This window comes from Pelodiscus sinensis, chromosome 3 (assembly GCF_049634645.1).
Source record: "Pelodiscus sinensis isolate JC-2024 chromosome 3, ASM4963464v1, whole genome shotgun sequence".
Lineage (NCBI taxonomy): Eukaryota > Metazoa > Chordata > Testudines > Trionychidae > Pelodiscus > Pelodiscus sinensis.
In genome coordinates, this window is record NC_134713.1 from 18903034 (window position 1) to 18928271 (window position 25238).

Consider the following 25238-nt stretch of genomic DNA (forward strand, 5'->3'; position numbering starts at 1 on the left):
TTCTTACTGTGATATAAAATGAATGCAGTTTTTTCCTCTCACGGTAACTGCATTTATGGATGTGATCCTGGTGTAATAATTATAGAGCTATGTGATAAATACAATTATCATGCTCTTGACTGCATCCTCTCCAGCCCGTTTCTCCCCCGGAGCAGCTGCCAGCCAACCCTGCCTCCACTAGGACCCGAGCAACGCAGGGTAAATACTCTCGTTCAATAAAATAAGGACTTTTTTTTTTTTAAGGAACCAACTGCAGCCTCTTTGGGAAGAGGGAATTGGTGCTGCCGAGCTCGGGCTGGCATTCCTCCCTGCAAGCAAGGGGCACGGCGGCTGTAGCCAGGGTGTGGAGACCCCATGCCCCAGCCACTACATCCCGGCTGTTTGCCCTCCTCTCAGCTGAGTCCCGCCGGCACAGCGCCTCCCTGTCTTAGCTGCGAGCACCCCCTGCAGGTCTCCCCTTGCCCCGTGAGGCCCCGCCCATTTCCTCCGAACCCCTCCCGGCGCTTTAAGGAGCGCTCATCAGCTGATCCGCATTCCACCACTGCCGTGCAGTGATTGGCGGAGCTGGCTACCAATCACCAGTTGCCGTAGTAACGCATCCGCCCTCCGGCTTTGCTCCCTCGCCTCCGCTTTCCGCCATTGATTGGCCAGCGCGGCGGTGACGCAGCAGTGGGGCTTGGCTGGAGAGGAGGCAGGAGCGTGTAGAGTGAGACGCCGAAAGCGTCTGGTGTGAGGAAGAGGGGCTGCCGCTGCCATGACGTTCAAGCGGAGCCGAGTCCGAGACCGTTTCTACAGCACCCGCTGCTGCGGCTGCTGCCATGTCCGCACCGGAACCATCATCCTGGGGACGTGGTACATGGTAAGAGGCTTCGCCCTAGGAGGAGAGGAAGGGGGGCTCCTGGCCCCCTCGGGCTTATTGCGCATGTGTTGTGGATGGGGGTGGGGTGGCGCGGCTCGCTCGCCCTGCGCATGGAATTCGTCCGTTGCTGGACGGTCCGGTGACCCAAGAAGAATAGGCAATACTGCGCATGCGTGTCGGGGCCAGCGGCTGGTGTCCGTCCTGTGGCGCATGCGCAGTGACCGTTGTCGGAAGTTGAAATCTGAGGAGGGGGGAGCTGTTCCGTCCCCTCCTACCTTCTTTCGCTGGGGGAAGCGCGCCCCCCCCCTCCATTTTCTGTCTTGGGAGGGGCTGCGTCCTCGCCCCAGCCGTGTGGCCAATGGCCGCCCAGCCCTGGCTGCGCGTGTCCCTGCTCGGGGCGGGGCGCTCTGCACGTCGGGGCTGGCTGCGGAGTCGCTACGTGCCCCAGCGCCCCGCGATTCCAGGCCCGGCTCCCTGCTTCTGCAGGGCCCAGCTATGGCCCGCCCCCGGCTCCCCTGCCCCCACGCTGCTGCGCCCCGTCTCACAGTGGCGGGGAGGCAAGTGGCCCGGACTTGTTCTCTCCTTTGGCCTCCTGTGCTCTGCCCCGGAGGTTTCCAGGGGCGGGGACCGTTCTCCCTGCTGCCACGAGCAGCGCTGAATACTTATGACGGGGAGATGTGACCCCACCTGGGAAGGGCCAGCAGGAAGAGAGGAATGCGGGTTGCTTGAGTGTCTAAGAGCAATCTTCCCTCTATTTTTTTTCTTCGTCCATGTGTGGCATAAACTTTATGTGCACCAGTGTGTGTGCCGATGTGCACCACCAAAAGAAACACATGCTGCTGGCTGAGGGAGGCTTTGGCCCTGTGCTAATCAGCTGGGCAGCATTTAAATCTCTGCTGAGTAGCTGCCCAAGTGCTCCTCTTACAGGCATCACTAGGAGCTTGTGGGGAACACTGAGTAGGAAGTAACCTTTCAAAGCATGGGCACACTTTTAAAAGTGAATGTATATACATAAACCACCTTGGAAAAATTAGAGTTTGGGAAGGGCCCTGAAGGAGGGGAATGGTTGGTTGGTGGATAGGGTCAGCATGACAGCCAGATAAATGGGTTAAGAGAAAAGGACATGTAGGGTAGGGCTGTGAATGGGTAATTGGTTACCCAGTAAGTATCACTTTTAACCATTACCTGGGAGTAGCCCTGCATGGACTTGTGGGCTGGGAGTCTGCAGCCTCATGTTGGTCTGGAGGCTGAAACTGGGATGGGTGGGAGAGCTGCTGGCCATATGGGAGTCCACATGGGCTGGAAGCATCTGGGCTGGAGCACCCGTCTGCCCCCATCTAATCAGTTAATGAATTAAACTTAATACAGTGAGGTAATGGTATACAATGGGTGTTCCTAAATACTAGGGTAATACTCTAGAAATGGGTGCGGATTCCAAGAGAAAATGAGACGGAAAAGGCCTCAGACAGCTCTTTGGGGAACACACATGAAATCTAGAAGGAGAGGAGGATTAGGAATAGATGCCAGCATATTCAATCTATTTGTTTGCCCTTGCAAACAGTTTCTGGTGCTTTTGGTAAGACAGGTAGGACCTCTGCTCTGGATATGGGCACAGTGGAGGCGGGGAAGCTGTGTCTGGAAAAAAAATTTGCTGGTGGGGTGAAAAACTACTTGCCCTTTTTGGAGTGAGTTCAATAGTCTCCTGGGAGTTGCAGATTGCGTCATTCCCCCAGGCTCTGGGCTGCGGAAGTGAAAAAGAAAGTAGCCCAGAACTGTTGGTCTGCCTTCTGAATCGTAGGGGCTGTGATGTACTGGTCTCATTGCAGGACAGTGGGAACAGCAGATAGTGTAAGTGGGTGGAGATCAGCGAGAAAATGGAGGGTGGTTGTGGAGAGAGAGAATGAGGCACTGAAAATGCAAGTAGGAGAGCGCTCCGTATACATACAATAGGGCTAAACTGACAAAATTTGCTTCCTGGTGTACTGTTTCTAAATTCCTAATTTTTCAGAATTTCTGGGTTGGCTTCCCCCCCCCCCCCCAGAGTTGATGCTCATAAAAAAAAATGTGGTTCCATAACATGGGTCATGAGTGGAGTTTTTGGACCTTTAGATTCACAGCATCTCTGGCAGCTTAGCTAATAGAATAATTGATTGCAATAGTAGATTGTTATCCTCTGAGAGGACCAGCCCCTGGAATGGTGGGCAGTCTGTATTTTGCTGGTGGGCTTCACAACTGTTTGATAACAGCAAAGGAGTGTAGAGACTAAGGATGACTGCTTGTCTGTCAGCACAAGCCTGTGGCTGCTGTATCCCTTTTAAAAATGCAGTGGCAGCGAGAGGGTTGTCCTGAGACCCAGCGGGGGACCAGAGAATGAGCCAGTATCTTTGCATGCCGGAAGTGAACGCTTAAAGTGCCCTTCCATAACAGCTAGTTGATGGAAATTCCATCGACTACTGGACTAGTAAATTAATTGATACTTAACATCCTTAATATAAATGTTTCTATATCCGTCCACCAAAAGTTTTTGAAAGTTTGCCAGTCCATGGTATAAAAAAGGCTGGGAACCGCTGTTCTAAGTTACAAAAGGAGTAACAGAGTAACAATCACCTTTAATTTGTATGAGTATTTTTTAAAAAAATTGAACACGGCATCAGTAGTATGAAATGAACATTTAGTTTAAAGCAGTTAGCTGAAATTACTAAAATGTTATAAATGTTGTTTTGCTGCATATATTCTATTCTATTCTATTATTCCAAAGTTTATTTTTAAAACAAAACATCAGAGTCTTTTTAATAGCAATCTGTTGGACTACAGATGTCATCTTAAACAGTTTTTTGGCTAAGATCTGAGTTTGCGTTCTGACAACACTTTTTTTTCTTTCTGCTTATTTAAGAATGTTACATTAAAATGACAAAATAAATTGTCGTCCCCCCTTTAGGGGGAAGTTCATGATTGTTATTTAAATAAAACTGTTAGACATCACTAGTCATTCATAATACTCTTTTCCTCTCCCTACATTTGTCTCCTTGCCTAGTGAAAAGATTAGCGATGGTATTCTTTAAGATTGTTTGTAGTTGCCTGCTGTGTTGCCAATAATACACAATCCCTGTTTATCCTGGGATTTTTATTTTGACACCTTATATTTTTGCTTTAATTGATTAAAGCTTAATGCTTTACGCGGGCGGGTCGCGCGGCCCCACTACTGACCTCAAGTGAAAATGGAGGTAGTGTCAGCTTCCTGGGATGGACAGAAGTCCCGCAGCTTAGTGCCACTTCCGGCGATTCCGGAAGTGTGCTAGCTGCTCTGCCGGGTGTACTGCAGGAGGTAGCATCGGCTCCCTGCACCGCACAGGAGGGGTGAGTCAGCCCCCGGGGCAGGCGCGCGCAGAGCTTCCCTGTGCCGGAGGGGTGGAGGTGCGTGGTCAGCCTCCTGGGCAGGTGCGCGCGGGGCTTCCCTGGGAGGAGGCAGATGCAAGGGACTCTCTGCCTCCACTGGCACCCCGCTCCCCAGACCCCTCTCTCCCAGAACGCCGTCCCCACTCCCCTGTTCCCATCCACAGAACTCTGTCCCTATTCCTGTCCTCACTCCCTGAACTCTGTCCCCACTGGCACCCTGTCCCCTGCTGCAGAACCCTGTCCTCTGCCCTCCCAGCATCCTGTTCCCTCTCCCCTGCCCCCAGCCGCAGAACTCTGTCCCCACAAAATGTATAATTATATATGCTTCATTTTAGATTTAAATAGCATGAATAAAAAACAGACCATTATTTCATAACTATAAACATGATTTTAATTTTATATATCGCATAATTTAAAAATAAACTGTTTATCAGAGTGTGTAAGTAAGGGCTGGGGATAGCAAGTGATGGACAGGAAGAGAATAGAGAGGGCGGGGCTTCAAGGAAGGGGGGGGCAGTAGATCTTTGCCTGTTTGGAGATTTAAAAAGTGATCTTGGGTGTAAAAAGGTTGGAGACCACTGCTTTACCTACTTCTTACGTTGTAAACGCCTCTCTGCCATGTACACTTTTCTTAACAAATCTAGTTTAACTGATGCCTTTTTTAAGATTTGTTCTCTTGTCAGTTCATTTTAAAACTGGCATTTTAATTGTTGAGGGGGTGGATGGAAAATGATAGATCTCAAATAGTCTGCAATCACTAAAGTATTGTATCTTTTGTAATGAAATTTGGGGCTGTGGAAGGAAAAGTATTAATATTCAACATTTCATTATCTGGGAAATCTATATGCCAAGCTTTGCCCTGATAGAAATAACTGAAATAAGCATTTGATTAGGACCACATATACACAGCTGCTGTATTAAACGTTTCTGTTTTTATACTTCCTCAATGGCAGTAATGAGGAATCAATCTCTTTCTCTCTTCCCTCTTCGCTGGTAGTTTAGAGCTCTGGTGTCCATCTAGTTCTGAAGCTGTAGCCACAATAGCAAACTAGTCATACTTAACCGGCTAAATAACCACATGTGGCTATATGCTAGTGTGTTGGACACCACAGGTTTAGAGCCTAGAAGTTATTTTAGGGAGCCTCGGGCCTAACCAGTATTTCTATATATCAGAAACAAATACATTGCTTGAAAGCAGAATAAATTAATCTTTTCATGTTCAAACACTGAAAATATCAACTGTCTAAAGTCTGGTTTTAAAATGTACTATTTTCAACAACTATTTGTTTCATTAGAAACTGGGGCCAAGATCCTCAGTTATTCAGTTTCCTAGCTTACATGAAATCCATGTAAGCTAGAAGCCTGAATTCCTTTGGAAAATCTAGGTCTGCATTCTCCTATACACCACAGAGTTAGGTATCTAATAGGGATGTAAAGGAGTAGTCGACAGGATAGTTGACTAGTCGCTTCCCTTTCTTTGCTGCCTTTATCACAGAGAGGCAGCAAGGGGCTGGGGGAGAATAGGGAGGTACTTAAGTGGCAGCACTGCACGGAGCCTGGGGTCAGCTGCTCTGTGTGGCACTGCTGCTTTGAAATGCTGGGTGGAGCTCAGGATCAGCTGGAGACTGCCCAGCTGACCCTGGGCTCCATGTGACATGCCAGCTTTGAAATGTAAAAGAGTCCCCAGCAAGGGCTCTTGTGCATTTCAAAGAGGAAGTGCAGCCTGGGGCCAGCATGGGACTCTGAGTCTCCTGCTGACACCAGGCTCCATACGGCACTTGTGCAATTCAAAGCAGAAGTGCCCACGTGGATCCTGGAGTCAACGGGATTTCCCTGGTGTCCCTGGGCTCCACTCAGTGTTCCAACTTTGAAATGCGTAAGAGCCCCTGCAAGGCGGAACATGGAAGTGCTTATCCACTAGTTGAGTGGCTGATGGAATTTACATCGACTACTCAACTAGCAAATCAATTGCTACTTAACATCCCTAGTATCTATGTAGTAGTAGGCTTTTCCTTCCCTTGCCCCAAGTGACCATAAGATGTAGCTTTAAAACTCCTTTCTTCCCATAGGCTTTCTCATTGGGCATGGTTCCAGAGACAAGAAACATAAGTACTGTGTTGTCAGGATCAGGTCAGAGTTCAATAAACAGACTAAAAGTACTAACATTGTTTCAGTGGGAGTGGTCACCTCTTTTTGACAACAAGCTGTGAAAGTCAGTGATGTAGTTACTACCAGTTTTTTAGGACTTGTTTGTTCGTCCTTCAGAAGTCAAGATGTTTAATTGTGTTCTCTTTAATGGCTTACAAAATGGATTTTTATTAAATTTTTTTTTTTTTGGTCTGGGATGCAGGAAAATAACTGACTTTTTTAAGAAGTAAAATCACGATTTTTAAGTTAGGGGAAGCGGATGGGAGTGCAGCTGTAAGAGTGGAAGCTAATTCCTCTCCATAGGAAAATAAGAACCCCTTCTGTTGAACTTAGTTATGCTCTCATGGGGTACATTTGATACTTGGGGGAACCCACAGTTAAGGACATCTGGGCCATGAAAATGAAGTACTTGTCTGCATGGGCGCCAGTAACGTTGACTCAAGAGTGAGACGGTAGTCTGTTAATAAATCAGCATTTGTCAAGGTACCCCACAGCTCTGCCTCCAATACTAGTTTGTTGAAATTGCTCCATTTTTATAGCTTGTTATCCACTGGATTCAGAATAAAAAGAAATACAAGGAAGTAAATTTCTTGTCATACTAATGTGCGGACTCTTATCTTGAGACTATACATGTTGAGGATGATAAGCAGAGTGGAATGCTAACAAAAATAAAATGTCTTAAAGTATTAGGTATCAGGAAATTTAATTTAATTGCATCTTGGTATAACATAGCTCTGAACACAAAACTGAGCCTCTTATTGCTTAGCAAGAATAGGCTAGGGAGGCTGCTAGGCTCTGGAGGCCAATAATAAAATTGGATGAGGTGGTCCTCCAGTGCTGTGAATTGCATACTAGGGATGTTAGTGGGTAGTAGAATATTGGAATAGTGGTAGAAATGTAGCCGTGTTAGTCTGGTGCAGCTGAAACAAAAAACAGGACAGTGTAGCACTTTAAAGACTAACAAGATGGTTTAATAGGCGATGAGCTTTCGTGGGCTAGACCCACTTCCTCAGATCAAATAGTGGAAGAAAATTGTCACAACCATATACACCAAAGGATACAGTTAAAAAAAATGAACACATGAAAAGCACAAATCAAATTTCAGAACAGAAGGAGGAAGGGAGGGAGGTAAATGTCTGTGAGCTAATGATATTAGAGGTGATAATTGGGGAAGAAGGACATACCACACTAACACCAACCCTGGTACCTTCCCTTGCAACAAACCCCGTTGCCAGCTTTGTCCACATATTCACTCTGATATAACTCACTTGGTTGGGTCCAATGATGGTATGTCCTGCTTCCCCAATTATCACCTCTAATATCATTAGCTCACAGACATTTACCCCTCCCCCCCTGCATCCCCCTTCTGTTCTGAAATTTGATTTGTCCTTTTCATATGTGTTCATTTTTTTAAATTGTATCCTTTGGTATATATGGTTGACAATTTTCTTCCACTATTTGATCTGAGGAAGTGGGTCTGGCCCACGAAAGCTCATCACCTATTAAACCATCTCGTTAGTCTTTAAAGTGCTACACAGTCCTGTTTTTTGTTTTAGAATATTGGACTAACTGCATGAATTCTTAGCGGTTAGTCGACTATTCTATAGTCCCTGGGTGTGGGGCTGGTAGCCAGTGCACTCTGGCCCCACTCCTAAGGAGCCCCCTGGTACTCTATGCTGCTGCCTGCTGCATCTGATAGAGGCAGCGGCGGGGGCGTCCAGGCCCCCCCCGGAGACAGAGGCTGCTATGAAGCAGCCTCTGTCTGTGGTGGCCTGGGCTGGCCATGGGCAGAGGCTGGTCCCCAGCGGATGAGCTCTCTGCAAACAGAGGCTGCTCCTCCAGCCTCTCTCCACTGGGAGAAAGGACCCTCTGTGGACTGGGGCTGCTGCTGAGGACCAGCCTCTGCCCATGGCAGGCCCAAGCTTGCCACAGACAGAGGCTGCTCTACAGTAGGGATGTTAAATTTCAGTTAATCAGCTAATTGGGTAGTCAATGGAACTTCCACTAGAAAGGAGTATTTTGCATTTCTACTGAAGTTTTCCTTTTGGTGTTGCAACTTGAAGTGCTGATAAATATTTGGCTTGAAATAGCAGATCATGGAAGCTGAGCAGTAATGCATTTTTTTAATATTGCTAATGTATCATACTTGGCTAGAATTACATGAGTCTTTTTGTGTTTTGTGAAAGTGGGGTTAAGGATTCCTCGCAGCCAAAAAGCTGTGACATCCTGATTGTAAATATTCTTATTTATTAAAAATAGCCTCTCCATATGAAAGGGTTAGGCTGAGTGACTCTACTGACAATGTTGGTAGCAATCAGGTGGTGATTAGTGCTGAGGTGCTTATGAAGAGAAAATAGAAAGTGGGGGAAACATGAGACCGCAGCATTGAAGACACAGTAAATGAGCAAAGGTGCAGAAAGATGCAAAATAAACTTAAGATGCAAATGAACAAACTTTCCAGCTGAGGTGCTTTCTGGGAGGAATATGTTTATATCCAGCCTCGTGCCGCAAATTTGATGAGCACTAAGTTGAAATGTGAGAAGTCCTAAATAAAGGAACTAGTAGAATCAAAAATTAAGTTGAGAATGTATTACAACAAAAATATTTGGCATGTCTAGTAAGTTGGTCTGTTTTTCCTGGGTTTGGTTTGGTTTTGGTAGTTTGTTGTGTATGTGAAATCAAGATTTTGACTGAAGTCTTTTTGTTTTTTAAACTGTCAAATGTGGGAGACGGAAGACCAATATGAACTGTGGTGACTTAACAAGCAATTTTAGTTTCCTAATGAGCCATTCTTCAGGAACTGTGCATTTGATCTGCTACTATTGCATCAGACTCTGGAGCCTGACCAGCAAACAAGAGCAAATCTGGTTCATTTCAGTGTTTAGAAATTGCAAACCCACACCTCTTTTGTAAATATACGTCCCAGTAGAGGCAGGTCTTTCTGAATGAGTAATGGGAAATGTCTATAGGTTTAAGATACTATTAATATTTATGCTCATAGAACCATGTTTCAGACTTTCTAGGTGACACTAGAAATTAATGTTGAAAACTATACTATCTGGTACTGTTGGGTGCTTTTGCAAAAGCTCTTACTGTGGGCTAATCCATAGTTAAACTGACTAGGCTTTTTTTTTTCTTGTAGTTATTAGGGATGTTGGCATATAGTCATATAAATGATTAATGGATAAGCCTGGTTTATTGGTTAATCCAAATGACTACACACACTCCCCCTGCCTTGCTGCCTCTGTATCACAGGCAACAAAGCGGGGAGGCGGTTGCCGGTGGGGGGGGGGGCCCACTACCCTCACACTGCAGCCTCGGATAGAGAGGGTGGTGGAGGGGAGGCAGGAGGGAGCAGGTATATGCAGGGAGCAGGCTTTTAAACCTTCTCTCCACACATGCTGGCTCTATGGAGCTGTCTTGCCCTCCTTCCCCTTTTGCTGCTTTCCACAGAGGCACCGGGATGGGGTGGCAGGTGGAGTGTCAGAGCAGCTGGCGACACCTGTGGACAGAAGCTGCAGCAGCAGCACAGGGCGGCAGGGGGCTCCCCAGGAGTGGGACTGGGAATACACTGGACTGGCCCCACCCCCAGAGACCATTGACTAATGTAACTGCTAAGCTTTAGTGCAGTTACACTATTAGATGTCATTTAACATCTCTACTAGTTAAACAATATTTTAATTCACTTCTTATTATTATTTCAAATAAATGTGTGTGCAAAAGGTTGCAGCAATAATATAAAGAAAGTAAATTTTATCAAGCATACAACCATAAGGGTTTAACTTTGAATATATTTAAATAAACCCTACTGAATCTTGTGGGTAACACTTGAGTTTTTTCACTCGTCTCTGCTATTTATCCCCTCTCTTGACCTTCTTTTTAAATACAGGGTCTGATCTGTGGTGCTTATATAGGTAGGGAATTGGCTTGAAAGCCAGCTTCCTGCTTCTGTTGGTTGACTGCCTGCCCCCCTCACCTTCCATGCTGCTGTCTCTCTATCAGAGGCAGCAGTGCTGGGGTAGGGGGGGACAGGCGGCTCTGTGTATACAGTGCTCATGGGGAGCTGGCTTAAAAGCCAGCTCCCCATGGTACCAGCTCCTGCTCTCCCCTCCACCTCCAGCTGCCTCTGATACAGAAGCAGCAAGTGGGAGGTGGCGAAGATGCATGTAATCAATAAGATTAACCGATAAGCCGAGGTGTATTGATCGATCATGTACTCAATTACACGTTGATATCCCTTGTTTAAAATCACACCTTCAGTTGACACTGTAGATTAGGCCAAAGTTTGCTATTTGTTCGTGTTTAAAAAAAAAAAAAAAGATTTCTGAAGCATGCTAAATCTTTATCTGCCATATTGTAACTCTAAATAGTATTAAAATAACTACAATCTCTCTCAGGTGGTGAACTTGTTGATGGGCATCTTGCTGACGGTAGAAGTGACCCACCCTAACACAGTGCCAACAGTTGACATACAGTATGAAGTAATTGGTAATTACTATGGTTCTGAGAAGATGGCTGGTAGGTGTCTTGGCATGTACTAATTTGTACTAAATATACTCTGGGGACATTCGTGTATTCTTATAGTACATCTTGCAATGCTACTGTGTAGGTCATTATTTAAATACAATTATCTGTCAAATGTGTGCATATGGTAAGTCAAGGTTGCAGCCACTCTGTGGATTTAAAAAAAAAATCAGTGTTATGAAAGTTTCTACAAGTTCCATATCATGTTTTGACTTAATATTCTCTGTAAACATATTTGAAATACTTGAAAGCATATTTGTGAGATGGTAATGATAACCGCAGTACCCATTTTACGGGCTGGCAATACCTGCAGTCTCCTCAATTAAACATTTGCTATTCTTAACTTACCTATAGGTAAATGTAATTTGATTAAATTTCAAATCAAATTGGCAGGTTTTATGTACTTTGACTTACCTTTTTCCAGAAAGATTTGGATTGTCAATGACTTTGTGTTGCTCTTTTCACAAGCCAGCTATAGTAATTGTACATGAGTCTGAATAACTTGTATAAGAACAAAATGTACTGAAAATAGAAAACCTTTAAGTATTTAGGATTCCAAACTGTAGTGAGTCTATACTTTTAAAAAAAATCTCCTTGACACAATCGAAAACAAAGAACGACGAAGTAGTATGCACAGTAGTACACACAACTTTAATGAGAAGCAGTTTGCACTCTTCAAAAAAAACCCACTTTGAGAGTCAGAAAAAAAATGGTGTGCATATTTACAAAGATTGTCATTGATATAAAGTAAGGCTGAAGAACAGACGGAAGACATTGTGAGATGGAAGAGTAAAGATGAGTGTGACTGAGACCACATGGTTACTCAATAACACAGTCGGATGGTTCCGTAATTCTTTTTCCTCTGACCCCTTAAAAAAAAAAAATTGCTAGAAAGATGGCAGGGCTCAACAATTAGTGTCATCTACTCACCCATAGTGAGTAGATTACAAGCCGGCACAGCTGCGCCCTGATCATGAGTATAAACTGGGGAGCCAATAACTCTTAAGATCTTGTCTCTGACCCCTTATGGCAGAGATGGGGAGCCATTTTTGGGTCGGGGCCATTAACCCACAGAAAAATCAGTCAGGGGGCTGCACACTAGCACACAAAAAACCCCAAACCAAACTCAGTGACAGGCCCTGACTGGGGAGCAACACATTTCCCTAATACACCAGAGCCTACGGGGGCTCAATCTGGTAGATTTTTGTCTGCCTCGGCTCCCCAATGATGGGGATGGCGGGAAGCCTGAGCTTTTGAGGCTGCATCCAGACAAGCTGGAAGCTGCATCTCGTCCCTGACTTATGGGGTGATTTTTGAGTTGCTGAGCACCTAGAATTTCCTCAGGAAGCCACATAAGCAGGGCTCGACAAATGATGCAGTATACTCGCCTGTGGCGAGTAGATTACAACCTGGAAGAGCCGGGTTTGGGCGATCTGCGCATGCGGTTTGGCGAGCCCTGCACATGAACATCTCTTGTCTTCACTTCTTTGGGAAGTATAGATCAACACTTAAGAAAAATAAGACTATTAATCTTTGTATTGCAGTCTTAGACTTGGTCGAATCAGTTTCTGTCTCTGAACATAAATTATTTGTGACCATTAAAAGGATGAAAATCATATAGTTTGCAGACAGCAACTCATAGAATACTAGGGCTGGAAGAGACCTCAGGAGGTCATACAGTCCAGCCCCCTGCCCAAAGCAGGACCAACCCCAACTAAATCATCCCAGCCAGAGCTTTGTCAAGTCGGGACTTAACCTCTAGGGATGGAAATTCTACCACCTCCCTAGGTAACCCATTCCAGTGCTTCACCACCCTCCTAGTGAAATAGTTTTTCCTAATATCCTAACTAGATCTCCTCCACTGTCTTTTGAGACTATTACTCCTTGTCCTGCCATCCGTGTCTACTAAGAACAGCTTTTCTCCATCCTCTTTGGAACCTCCCTTTAGGAAGTTGAAGGCTGCTGTCAAATTCTTCTACAGACTAAATAAGCCCAAATCCCTCAGCCTCTCCTCATAGGTCATGTGCTCCAGACCCCTAATCATTTTGGTTGCCCTCTGCTGGACTATCACCAATGCATCTACACCCTTTCTATAGTGGGGGGGGCCAGAACTGGATGCAGTACTCCAGCTGTGGCCCCACCAATGCAGAATAAAAGAAGGAAACTACTTTTGTCCTGTAGATAACAAATATATAATCTTTGATTAGACCCCGATTAATATTTTGAATACTACTGGCATGTGGCTTTTGTATGAATTTAAGCCCCTTCTGTTACTTAAACAGCAGTACCTTCTACATAGTATGGCATTCCACTTCATTAAAGAGCAATTTTGTTTCCAGTGCCACTGATTGAATTATGTGATCAAATAACTCTAAAAGCTATAGATACAGTGGAAGTTGTCCTATTTTCATATGAACTATTTTGCTATTGTGGATTGGCTGAATCAAATTGTTTGGCTGAGTGATATGGAAGGTACTGTAATACAGGCTGCTGTTTACGTGCAACATATAGCTATGGGCAGGCTGTGGGATCAACCTCATTAAACACATGCTGGTCACAGGATTCTTAATGGTGATGCTGTCCTGGTTTTTCTGGTGACTTGTATTACTGCTGTGTGCTGCTTCATTTGACTAACAACTAATTATGAAAAAACAAAATAGAGATGAGAACTGGACAAACTGATCATGAAAGTGTGGTTAGTAGACAGGTTGATCTTGTGTGCTCAAATTGGAAATACAGCTATACCTTGGTAGCTTCTAACAATTACAATTTCAGTAAGTTGGTATTAATGTAACTTGTTTCCCATTTTACTTTAGAAAATGCCTGTGTTCTCTTTGCCATTTCACTCATCCTGTTCACAATAAGTGCAATGATGGTGTATGGAGCAATTGCTGTAAGTATATTCATGGGATTCAAGTCTAAATTTGGCTACTGCAACTTGCAGACTAATAAATTCCACTTTTTTTCTTTTTTTCAGCACCGAGTGGGCTGGCTCATTCCGTTCTTCTGTTACCAGCTCTTTAACTTTGTCCTCAGTTGCCTGGTTGCCATCAGTTCTCTTACTTACATGCCAAGAATCAAAGAGTATCTGGATCAGTTAGTAAGTGTCTGGTAAAATAGATTAATAGTTTACAGATGAAACAGTCTTGGTTTTGATAATTGGGAAGGTAATTTTTTTATACTAAAGGGTTTGCTATTCTAGTCCAAAATGAGCAGTCATCTTCAGGCATTTAGCAGAGCACTTTTCTTATAGAAGCTGGATTTGGTAGGTACCATAGACTCTAAAATGACTTAAAGTATTAACTCCCTCAAGTCAGTTCAGATCTATACAAGTGTTGACTTAATTTAATACATCAGCATTTGAATACTGATCTGGCTTGGGGTTGTGGATCCAGATAATTGTTCTGTTTCTTTTTCTGTACTTGACAGAAATGCTTCCAGGTGATTTGGCCTCTGTTATTTGTATGAGGTTAGGAAACACTTGCTTTCCAACCCCAACTTTCAGGCCAACCTGGAACAAACTCATTTTGACCTACTCAGCATAAACTTACATAAGCTCTCCTGCCTTACTGCAAATCCTTCATAAATGGGAATGTGGGAGGCAACAGCAGCAGCTGCCTTTGAACAAGGTGGGTTGTTGCTATGGAGCTGAGAAGGATTTAGTGCAATGTGAAAACAAGACCCTCTCTGCAGCTGGCCCTCTTTATTAGACAATCTTTCTATTAAATGGCCACTGTTCTTGTCTGTCTGTCATGGGATTTTCAAGTTTCACGCACACTCGTTGCCCCCGGCAGCTCCTGTGCACGCGCCAGTGCGGCCTGGCTCAGTGCAGTGCCACGCAGCTCCACTCATGGGAAGGCACTGCCTCTGCCTCTTGGCACCACCCTCCCTTCTCTCCCCGACAGCTCTTGTGCACGCTACCTGTCTCAGTGGGGTTCAGTGGGGTACAGTGCAGCTCGGCTCTTGGGGAGACATTGCCGCTGGAGCCCACAGTGATGAGGCAGGCAGGTGGCCTGGGAAGCAGCTCAAGGTGCCGCAGGCCGCATACAAACGTTTACATACATATATGTACACAAACATGGGTGTGCATTGTATTTGTATTGCAAGGCTTGGAAGGGCTTTTGGAAAGTTTGATTTGACTGGGCTGGGTTCCAGAGGCTTCAAGAAGGTTCGATCTTAAACTGCTGGCGTGTGAACATAGACATTCAACCTTGTGGAGTTGCTATTGTCATAGCCCATTATATTGCCAAGTATGTCACTAAATGTGAATCTACGAGTCTTGAAGGAAGCCTCAGGCACTATTGCTCAAATCAGAGAGGAGGAAAGCAATATTTCTCGACAGTTGTTTAAAATATGTATTGCAATGTTCAATCCACACCAAGTCTCCACCTGTGAGTGTGCTCTCTGTCTGTGTAGCCGGCGTATGAAAGGGAGCACAAGAGTAATTTATGTTAGCACAAGAAAGCCTGACCTTTGATACAAAGTTGTAACAATGCGAAACGAAGAGTTTCAAAACTCTGAGGAAGCCCCAGAGGAAGATGAACAAGGAGCAAAAATCCACCAGAACAATCCAGAGGAAGGCTCTCAATACTTTGGGCCAGCTCAACCATTTGTTGCGCTCAGTCGAGTCCATTCTTTGGAAGGCACAGAGATAGAAAGCGATCAAACAAATTCATGGATGACAATGTTTGTCATAAAGACTCCTTAGAAGACTTACTTACAGCATCTGGAAGTCTTCCTCCTTTTAACCAACAAAACAATTGATCCATCACCTCAATTAGTTTATCCTTGCCTTAAACACAACTGATTTTAATTAAAAATGTAAATACCTAGTGCAAAAAGCATTTTGTAAAACAGTCCAGCTCAAAATACATAAACATATCAAAAAGAACCTTGGGAGTTTTTAGTAGTTGAAACACTATATTTAAGACCGACCCCCCCCCCCCCAAAAAAAAAACTGTTTAAAAAAGACACATCTTGCTAAAAACACATGAAAAGACTCAAAATATAAAAAGTGCACCAAAGTCAAAAATAAAGTTTTGAAGTTAGTAATGTGGGAGAGATTGGATGGCTAAGTACAATTCAAGGTAGTTGCTAACTGTTAGTCATCCAAACTTTCATAGCCTCATATTGTGACTGTCTGGATTTTTTTCCCCCCTCCTCTAGCCGGATTTCCCTTACAAAGATGATCTCCTTGCACTTGACTCAAGCTGCATTTTGTTCATTGTGCTGGTGTTTTTTGCCTTATTTATCATCTTAAAGGTAAACTATATATTTTATACCTTAATTGTTTAAATTGTAGATGTTAAGTTTCAGAAGTTTTTTGTATTGCAGTGTTACTATGTGGTTGCGAATTGTGTTTCTGAAACCTAGGTACTGGGGGTAGTTAATTTTTTTTTTAAAGGGGTGCTTTATAAAAAAAAAAGTTGAGAAACACTGCTGTAGAAAGCAGGGCTTTTCATAGTAGGAGATATAAATAAACCTTCAAGTATTATCTTTAAATTTTGCATCTTTAAGCAATAAAACTCACAAGGAAATGAGATGTATATTAGAGCATTTTATGCTTTCTCTTTTTAAACTTTATACAAATGGAAAAAAATTGCTAGTTAATATTGTATATCACATTCTGAAAACATAATTTGTAGTATTAAGCAAAAGGTTCCTGAATTTGAGGAGTTGGACCTTCTCTATTCCCCCCCAACACCTGTGCTAGTATACAAAGGGGCGAGTGGGGGTGATGCAGGGAGTCAACTTTAAATTCCCCAGTGTGTTTAAGAAACTGAATTAAGACCTGCTATAAAGGAATATCACTGCTGCTGGTTTGTTGAGAATTAGAGCTATCAATTCATAGGCATGTGGCTTTCATGCCTGCTTTTTGTGATCAGACTGTGAATATCTAAATTTACATATTTATGGAAATGTACACTGTGTAATCCAGGCCCTGCCTACCTATATGAGCTGGCTAATTAGAACAGAGGGAAAATATGGCATGCATGTTATTCACACCAGCAGATCAAACCCAGTCTCCAGCTGTGTGGAGCGTCACACATCTATCATTTTATTATTTTGTTGTTCCTGTTGCAATCCTTGCTTTGGTACAGAGCTGCAACCATGGCTTAAAATTATTGGGTGGTGTGGGATGGAGTGGTACCAGAATGTACAAAATAGTCTCTGGGAGTAGTCTTCTGAAAAAATTGAAATAGCAAATGCAATTTTTTCCCTTTAGGTTAGTGCCTTTTGTGAAAACCTTTACAGTAGAACCTCAATTACTAATACAATTACTTTTCTGTGTAGGAGAAATGGTGCTTTTATTTTTTATTTTTTTTTACCATTTTTAATTTAAGTGGAAAAAGCACATTAGTTTCCTTACTTTGTCAAATCTTTTTTAAAACTTGTTTTATGTTAGTATTTATCATTTAATGCAGCACTGCATTAGCTTTGCTTTTTCTTTCTCTGCTGCTGCCTCATTACATACTTCCAACTCTGTATAAGGTGCATGGCTGACCAATCAGTTCAGAACTCTAAGCTTGTGCTGTGTTAGAATAATTTACAAAAGGCAAGTGAATTTTCTTGGATTTAAAGTCCATACCAATAGCAGGGTCCCAAGCACTCATGTATACAGGCATGTAAATCTCAGTAAGTTTCAACAGGGTATGTGTTGACAGGTGTTGGGCCATAACTTTGCTTAACTGTTTTGCCTTCGGCTATCTGAACAGTGCACAAATAGCTACATAATGCACACACAGAATTGTTTCTATTAGACTATTTCTAATTTCAAATATATTACTATTTCTGCCCTGGCATTTTGGGGCTTCAAGCATAGATCACTGTATGAACACCAAACAGAATGACAGTCCCTGTTCCAAGGTAATAGCAATCCAAGTTTAATTTTTAAAAATATAAGTTAAACTTAACTTGATTTTATTCAGTGTAGTGATCATCTGCACATTGGCACTAAAAGGGCAACAGGATTAATGGCGATAAGAGTAAATGGTATTGGAAGCCTAAATCAGTAATTCCCAAATCAGGTCCCTAATAAGTTCAAGTCTCTCCCTTTACATCTTGCAGTAGTAGCTGCTCTGGGATGGGAGGTAGTGGTGGCTTCTTTTTTATTAAGACATTGGTGCCCAGTTCTCTCTGCCTCCTCCACCTGTGGGGCTACTTCCTAGGATCCAATCTGTGACAGAATAATTTCACCTCTTCTCCTGCTCTATCACAGCCTTGCTGTTTTAACTCCCTGCCTGGGCACTTAATTCAGTCCTCTCTCATCCCCAAACCCATTAATCCCTGTTCTTTCATCTCCCAGCATGCTTAGATGCTAGGATTTGCTACACTCATCTTTCCTGCCTTCCACCACATGGTTTGGGGTGGGAGAGGGAAGGTGAGAACAATAGTAAGTCTACCAAAACTATTCAGAGTTCATAATCAGATTTTGGGTACTCTCACAAGAGTCATGGACTAACAAATGAATTCTGTGAAGTCCTTTTTACTACTATTTTGCTCTTCTGTGCAGTCCGTTCCCCTGAGTTAGTGTGCTGATAACCAGTTGAAGGGGATTAAAATTGTTCTTGTGTAATAAAGATGCTTCTCTACAGATGTGCAATGTAGATGAAGAGCATATACTGAAACATAACTTTTTGGTAGTTTTGTTTGAAGAGCATGATTTGGATGTGTCAGGGAAGCATTTTGTGTAGAAGGCAAATTGGTTAAGTAATTTGGGCAAGATTCACTGAGGTAACCCATTCTAATGACAATGTAGCACCTGCTTCTGTCAGGTATAAATTTGGCATGTCAGTTTGCTTTAAAGCAAATCTATTTATTAAAACATAACACTTTTTTTATTTTACAGGCTTATCTAATTAACTGCGTATGGAACTGCTATAAATACATCAGCAACAGAAATTTGCCTGAGATAGCCGTGTACCCTGCATTTGAAGCTCCTCCACAGGTAATATTTCTTCCTTAAGACAAAGGAACAAATTGCCATGGTTATTTTTAAAAATGATTTAATGTCTGTATGTAGTTCTAAAATGAAACAATTAGTACTGTTAACTGAAATTAACTCTAATAGCAATTAAAAATTGGGTTTAATTGCATTGTTAAATAGAATAAAACTTACTTAAATGTTTCTACACTTTCAAATTGATTTCAGTTGCAACACAGAATACAAAGTGTATATTTTTTATTACAAAGTAAACAATAAATACTAGAAGAATTGTCTAGTATTGCTTTGGGTCTTTAACTCCTAAGATGGTTTTTTTTTTTCCCTTTATTTAAATCATTGTTTTGGGTGGGTCTTGGGATGAGGAGTTCAATATGCAGACTGACCTGGAAGGAGAGGACCACTCCAGCCCTCATCTCAAGCTGCTGTGAAGTGCCTGTCCATGTCCACTATAGTGGGCATAGCTGGGGAGGGGTGGGACACAGACAGAGGAGAACCTCTCAGGAGATCCAAACTTAGTTAGCAGCAGCAGCAAATGCAGCTATAACTCAGCCCCATGGATTGTATATGAAGGAATTAGTTAAATGCGGGGGAGTGGAGAAAAAGGTGAATAACTGTATTTAGTACTATTGTACAGGGTGGTAGAAATAAACAATAATTTAAAGAAATACACAGAAGGCCTTTTGAGTACAGTGTATAAATTTGACACAGACTATTGACACTGAGGCAGGCAGTAAATTGTGTGAATGCTGTCGTGCTTCCTTGGAGAGGAACAGAAGGCTCTGCAAATGTGAATATTTCTCAGTGGAATTAAAAATGCTTTGGGAACCCTAATTTCACAATTCTGAGGCTGCTGGACATTGAATCAGAAGATGCCTATCTGAAGGGATCATATATTGACACTTTTTTGTGAATTTGCTTCAACTGCTTAGGTCAAACAAAGGGCCATTATTGAATGGAAGCACCTTCAGGATTTCCAGAAGGCCTGCAGCACCTGAGCTCTTTACAGGCAGTCCCCGGGTTACGTACAAGATAGGGACTGTAGGTTTGTTCTTAAGTTGAATCTGTATGTAAGTCGGAACTGGCGTCCAGATTCAGCCGCTGCTGAAACTGACCGCCAGTTCCGACTTAGATACAGATTCAACTTAAGAACCCCAAGCGTCCCCAAGTCAGCTGCTGCTGAAACTGATCAGCGGCTGATTCCAGGAAACCTGGGGCAGAGCAACTCTGCCTCGGGCTTCCTGTAGTCAGCGCTGGTCAGTTTCAGCAGCGGCTGACTTGGGGACGCCTGGGGCAGAGCAGCTAGGGTGCTGCTGGGTTGCTCCAGTAGCACCGCTCCTCGGTGCTACTGGACCAACCCGGCAGCACCCCAGCTGCTCTGCCCCAAGCGTCCTGATTCAGCCGCTGCTGAAACTGACCAGCAGCGGCTGAATCAGGACGCCTGGGGCAGAGCAGCTGGGGTGCTGCCGGGTTGGTCTAGTAGTGCCCAGAGCGGCGCTGCAGGACCAACCAGCAGCGCCCCAGCTGCTCTGCCCCAGGGTCCTCAACAAAAGCCTGGTCTGCTTGGGGGGGGGGGGCGAACACACTAGCTGCGCGCCCCCCCCCTCCAGCAGACCAGGGACTACTCACATTCACCCCTGCTTAGAGCAGGGTCTGTAGCCTGGGGCCCGGGAGGGAGCACGATGTGGGGCTTTGGAGGCTTGAGCCCCACCCCCACCGCAGCAGGCAGCCCGCGCAGGTGCTTCAGTAGCCTGAGCAAACCCCACATTGGTCGGGTCGGGCTGCGAGGCAGCAACAGCCCCCTCTTCCCCCCCCCCCCCAAGCAAAACAGCTGTGGTGGGGCCCTTTGTGGCGCAGGAGCTGCGAGCCGGCAGGGAAGGGTCCCTCATGGCCACTTCCGCCCCCTCACCCCCCACCCCACAGAAGCCCATTGACCGGACCTGGACAATGGTAGCTGCAGTAACCTATCAGTCCCCAAGCACATGGCCAGGCAGCTCCTGTGGTAGAAACAGGAGAGCAGCGTGTCTCGCTGGTAAGTGTCCAGCCCTCCCAGCTACTCCCACTCCGATATCTTCACCCACAGAGCTCTCCTCCCAGACCCTGCACCCCAATCCCCTGCCCTGAGGCACAATCCAAACCCTGGCCTGACCCGCCCCTTTCCCCCCCGCCCACCCCCAGTAAAATGTCTGGTATTTTCAGTTTCTCAGCTGGAAAGCCACTTGGGACATTCTTCCCCTGCCATGTGGAAGGGTGTGAGAAATTTCAAGGTGCCATGACTTTTTTTGGGGAGAGGGGTGCTTTTTTTTGCTCAACATTTGGACACCTTTTGATTAATGCAGAATTTTGTTTAAAAATGAATTACAATATAATTAAAATAAAAATTATCCAACTAAATTAAGTTTTTATCACATTTACCCAATTCACATTTAATATGAAATAGCCTTCAATTTCACATTTGACGCCTTTTTTTGTTGGCACCCACCACACACTTCTGAAAACATGAATGTGCTATTGGCCACAAAAAGGTTGGGGACCACTGGTCTAGACAGTACTGGGTCCTGCCATGAGGGCAGGGAACTGGACTTGATGACCTCTTGAGGTCCCTTCCAGTCCTAGTATTCTATGATCATAACTCTCAATTGGAAAAATTTGTCTGTTTTGACAAAGTCTTTTCAACAAAGAAGTTTAAAATTAAAATTCTAGTTTCTTGACTCATTTTTTGGGGGGGGGGGGAGAAAGGAAGGCAAAATTATTTCCTTACTAGCTCCTTTGCTGTTCACTAGATAAGGATGAAAACTGAATAGAGGTAGTGGCTGAAGTTTAGATTCAGCAGAAGAATAAGCTGCTTTTGCAGCGCTGGTATTGTTTGCTGTGAGTTTTGCTCTAAAATCTGCCCACAATAGAGAATCAAATTGATACCGCCTGTTCTAAAGGACTCTGCAGTCTGTTAACCTTACTGTGTTTTGTTTTTGTTTTGTTTTTAATCTAGTATGTCCTGCCAACCTATGAAATGGCAGTGAAGATGCCTGAGAAGGAACCCCCACCTCCTTACATACCTGCCTGAAGCAACTGTGCTTCCATTGGTTAACATCTGTATCAACTTCTTGGATTTTTTTCTTTTTAATCTTGCAAAATTGCTTAAAATATTCAGGGCTTTAGGAGCAAACCTTTCTGTTGAAAGATATTTGATATAACTACTAAGCAAAACACATCTTGGAGTGACTTTTCTTTCCTTTTTTTCCTTCTCCTTCCTTTTCTAATGATCTTATACATGTTTACTGCCTTAGGGTCTTCTGCAAACATGAGCTATTTCACTCATGTAATTCAGTGGAACAACTCATGAGTAAAATATGCCATAGGCATACGTGTCTGCTGGTTGGGCCCTTAAATTGTAGAGAAATTTTTGTAAAGTAGTTCATAAAGACAATCTGATCTACCAGCAGAATGAGTTTGCCTTTCTTTAACTTTTTTTGAGGAACAAGGCTGGGAGGGAGGGTTGAACGTGGTGTGTATATATATATATTTTTGTTTACTTTGCACTTTTCTCCTACATTCTTACCTTACTGTTTTTGTTATCTATTGCCTTGAAACAATTTCAGGAAGAGTGAAGTTGACACTAACGTTTGAAGTTTTATAACATGCTGTGAATGCAAGAAAAAAATGCACACGGTATTACTTAAATGTGGGAGGAGATGGTTGCATGCTTCTAATGTGTATATTTTCTCTGTGATAAATGATACTTTAATAAATCTTTTAAGAAATGTGTACTAGTAGTGTTGACTGTGTTTGGGCTAGTGGGGAGAGAAGTTCCCAAATTGCTTACTGATTTGGTCATCTAGTGCTGATCTAAGGAAACTTTTTGTATTGTGCTCACTTGTAGGTGGGAAAGAATCTCTTTTGCGTCACGTGACCTAGGAGAAAGTTGAGGATGCTAATCAAAATGACCATGTAATTAAATTTGCATTCTCCATAATCTCAACCTTTCATATCTATGAAAATGTGGGTATAGCCTTCCAGTAAGCTGAAATGTAGAATAAGGGGATATTCTTCTCTATTGCCTCCACTTAAAAAAAAAAAAAATCCTCACGTTTGATTTCATGCTTTTGCTCTTCCTGTGTGCCCTGCCCAAATTTTCTGAGACGGGTATAAAAAGTTTGAGATCCTCTGTCATGTTCAAGGTTGCACAAATTCGCCTTTACCTTCATCTTGGATCTCACTACCCTCATTCTTGCTAACTTATACCCCTTCTTTCCCAAGTATGACTAGATGACTTATTGTACCTACGTCCCACCCACACCTTTATAACCCAAGAGGACTAACTTATCATGTATGTAAATTCCCAAAAGGGACACTGGTGGTACTGAAGGCACTGACATGTTCTAAGCTTGATGATTAGAACAGATGAAGTAAGGATGATAGCAGATGTCCAGTTTTGAGCCTTCATATTGATAGCCTGCATCTGTCTCAATTCTGCCAAGTTAGGAGCAGTTGAACATTTTTTCTAGTTATTTCTGTGCCCTGCTGAATGTTAACCATAAGAGTCTTTCTCCCTCAGTCCTCTGCCCCCGCAGTTTAACTATTGAACTAATTTGGTTTCATTTCACCTTTGGGAAAGGTGATGGGTACCAAATGAGAGATGAAAATATTCTGTCACTGATCTATTAGATCTATATTTATCTATACAAAGACCTATTAGACACTTTAACAACTGAGGAGAGACATGAAAAGTCTAGTTCTGGGCTAAGGATGTTTGTTCAAGTAACTCTTACTCTCTCAGGATTTTTAGGATCAATCAAAAGATAAGACATAAGAGCAAAAATAAAAAATCTAAGGCTTATATGGCAACTAATAATTTGTAAGGGTAAACCAGGCTTTGGTTTCAGGATCAGAGCCCAAATGAAAACATTTACCAAGGACATCAGGGCTGATGCCACCTGTTCTGCAACAAAATAGGCCTTACAAAAAGTGGTTCTAATCTGAAATCCTGTCCCCTGCCCACATTGAGTCTCATGCACTTTCCTATTTTTCACAAGATACCAGTGATCCCAGAGAATATAAATATTTTAAATATAAGGCGAAGATTGCTAAATCTACAGCTTCTCCCCCAAATACTAGTAGGTCCTTCAGAAATCAGACCACTATCTCTGAGGTACTGTTGTAAAAAAGGACATGGCTTCAGCTTCTGAATAAGCTTTAATGTTTTTGGTCAGGGTTTCTAGTAGACTTACAGCTTGAACCTGTAACTTCCTGTTAAAGTAGACTTTATGTATCACTGAGTACTTGTGGCTTCCATTAAAGTCAAGATTTCAGCTCAATACTTAGTAGGAGACTCAAGCTCTGTAAGAAAAGGGGATTCAGAGGTGTTGCAGACCTTACTTGTTTTTTTTAAAGTGCTTGGAGATCGCCAGATCTGCTGCTGTTCAAACCTTTATATATCTAGAAAGGCATTTTTGTCAAAATATGCAGTTGAGAATGTATGTAAATTGGAATTTTATCAAGAATTCTAGCTGCTAATTACATTACTATTAATAATTAACCACTAGATGATGTGCCCAAGAAGCTGCATTGCAAACAGGAGCTGATCTAGAAATGTTCCTCTGGCACTCAAAAGCAATAATTTTTGAAGCTGCTTAGCCAAGCTAGCGTGATGCTCAGCTTATGACACAACAGTTGCTACAGCAAGACCTTCAGGAATGCAATGATCTTGATGATAAAACTAGTGTCCCATGGGGGATGTTAGAATATGGTAATCACAACGCACCCTTAAATTGAAACCAGCTATATTTTTGTACCGCTTGTAGTACATATTGTATGTGCTGTTTTTTAGTAACTTTTTTATTCCCTGTTAAAGTAAATACAGGAAAAAATAAACCTGTCTTGTTACTGGATATGTAATAAAAGCATGGAAAAGCTCAACGTAGAGTGAAAATTTAATGCTCGTGCCATATCTATCCATTAAATGGGGCTGTATTTTTGGATATTGTAACTTATTTTAATAAAATCAGCACATTAATGTTGGAAGTAGGGATGTAAGTGACTAGTCAACTATCAGATAAGCATAAGCTTATCAGACAGTTGACTAGTGATGTGACTAGTAGTTCTCCCTCTCCTCCTCTCCCCCCCCCCCCCCCCCGCCCTCCCTCCCTGCCTCTATCAGAGAGAAGCAGCAATGGAGGAGCAGGAGCTGGTGGAAGCCAGCTTAAAAGCTGGTTACCCTCAGCAGCATCTTGGTGGGGGGGGCAGGAGAGGTAGAGGCATGGTGGGAAACAGCATGAGCAGGGACTGAATGCTGCCACTGGCCCCTCCCACAGGGCTGGGAGGAACCAGCTTTTAAGCTGACCTCCCCCCCAGCACTTCCTCCTCTTCTCT

At 43.4% G+C, this 25238-nt stretch overlaps 1 protein-coding gene across 1 annotated transcript; it reads left to right on the top strand.

The window, feature by feature from the left end:
- The first annotated feature begins 628 nt into the window (after nucleotides 1-628).
- LAPTM4A (lysosomal protein transmembrane 4 alpha) lies at nucleotides 629-22634 on the top strand. The gene is made up of 7 exons (XM_006137576.2): nucleotides 629-859; nucleotides 10801-10921; nucleotides 13744-13820; nucleotides 13905-14027; nucleotides 16094-16189; nucleotides 18777-18875; nucleotides 21859-22634. Exons 1-7 carry the CDS (start codon nucleotides 755-757, stop codon nucleotides 21931-21933), a joined length of 696 nt encoding a protein of 231 aa, XP_006137638.1. The 5' UTR covers nucleotides 629-754; the 3' UTR covers nucleotides 21934-22634.
- Nucleotides 22635-25238: the final 2604 nt, after the last annotated feature.

Coding starts and splice junctions, on each gene's coding strand:
- LAPTM4A (XM_006137576.2), top strand. CDS start 755: ATGACGTTCAAGCGGAGCCGAGTCCGAGACCGTTTCTACAGCACCCGC. Junction 16,190..18,776: donor CCTTATTTATCATCTTAAAG/GTAAACTATATA, acceptor TTTATTTTACAG/GCTTATCTAATTAACTGCGT. Junction 18,876..21,858: donor CATTTGAAGCTCCTCCACAG/GTAATATTTCTT, acceptor TTTTTAATCTAG/TATGTCCTGCCAACCTATGA.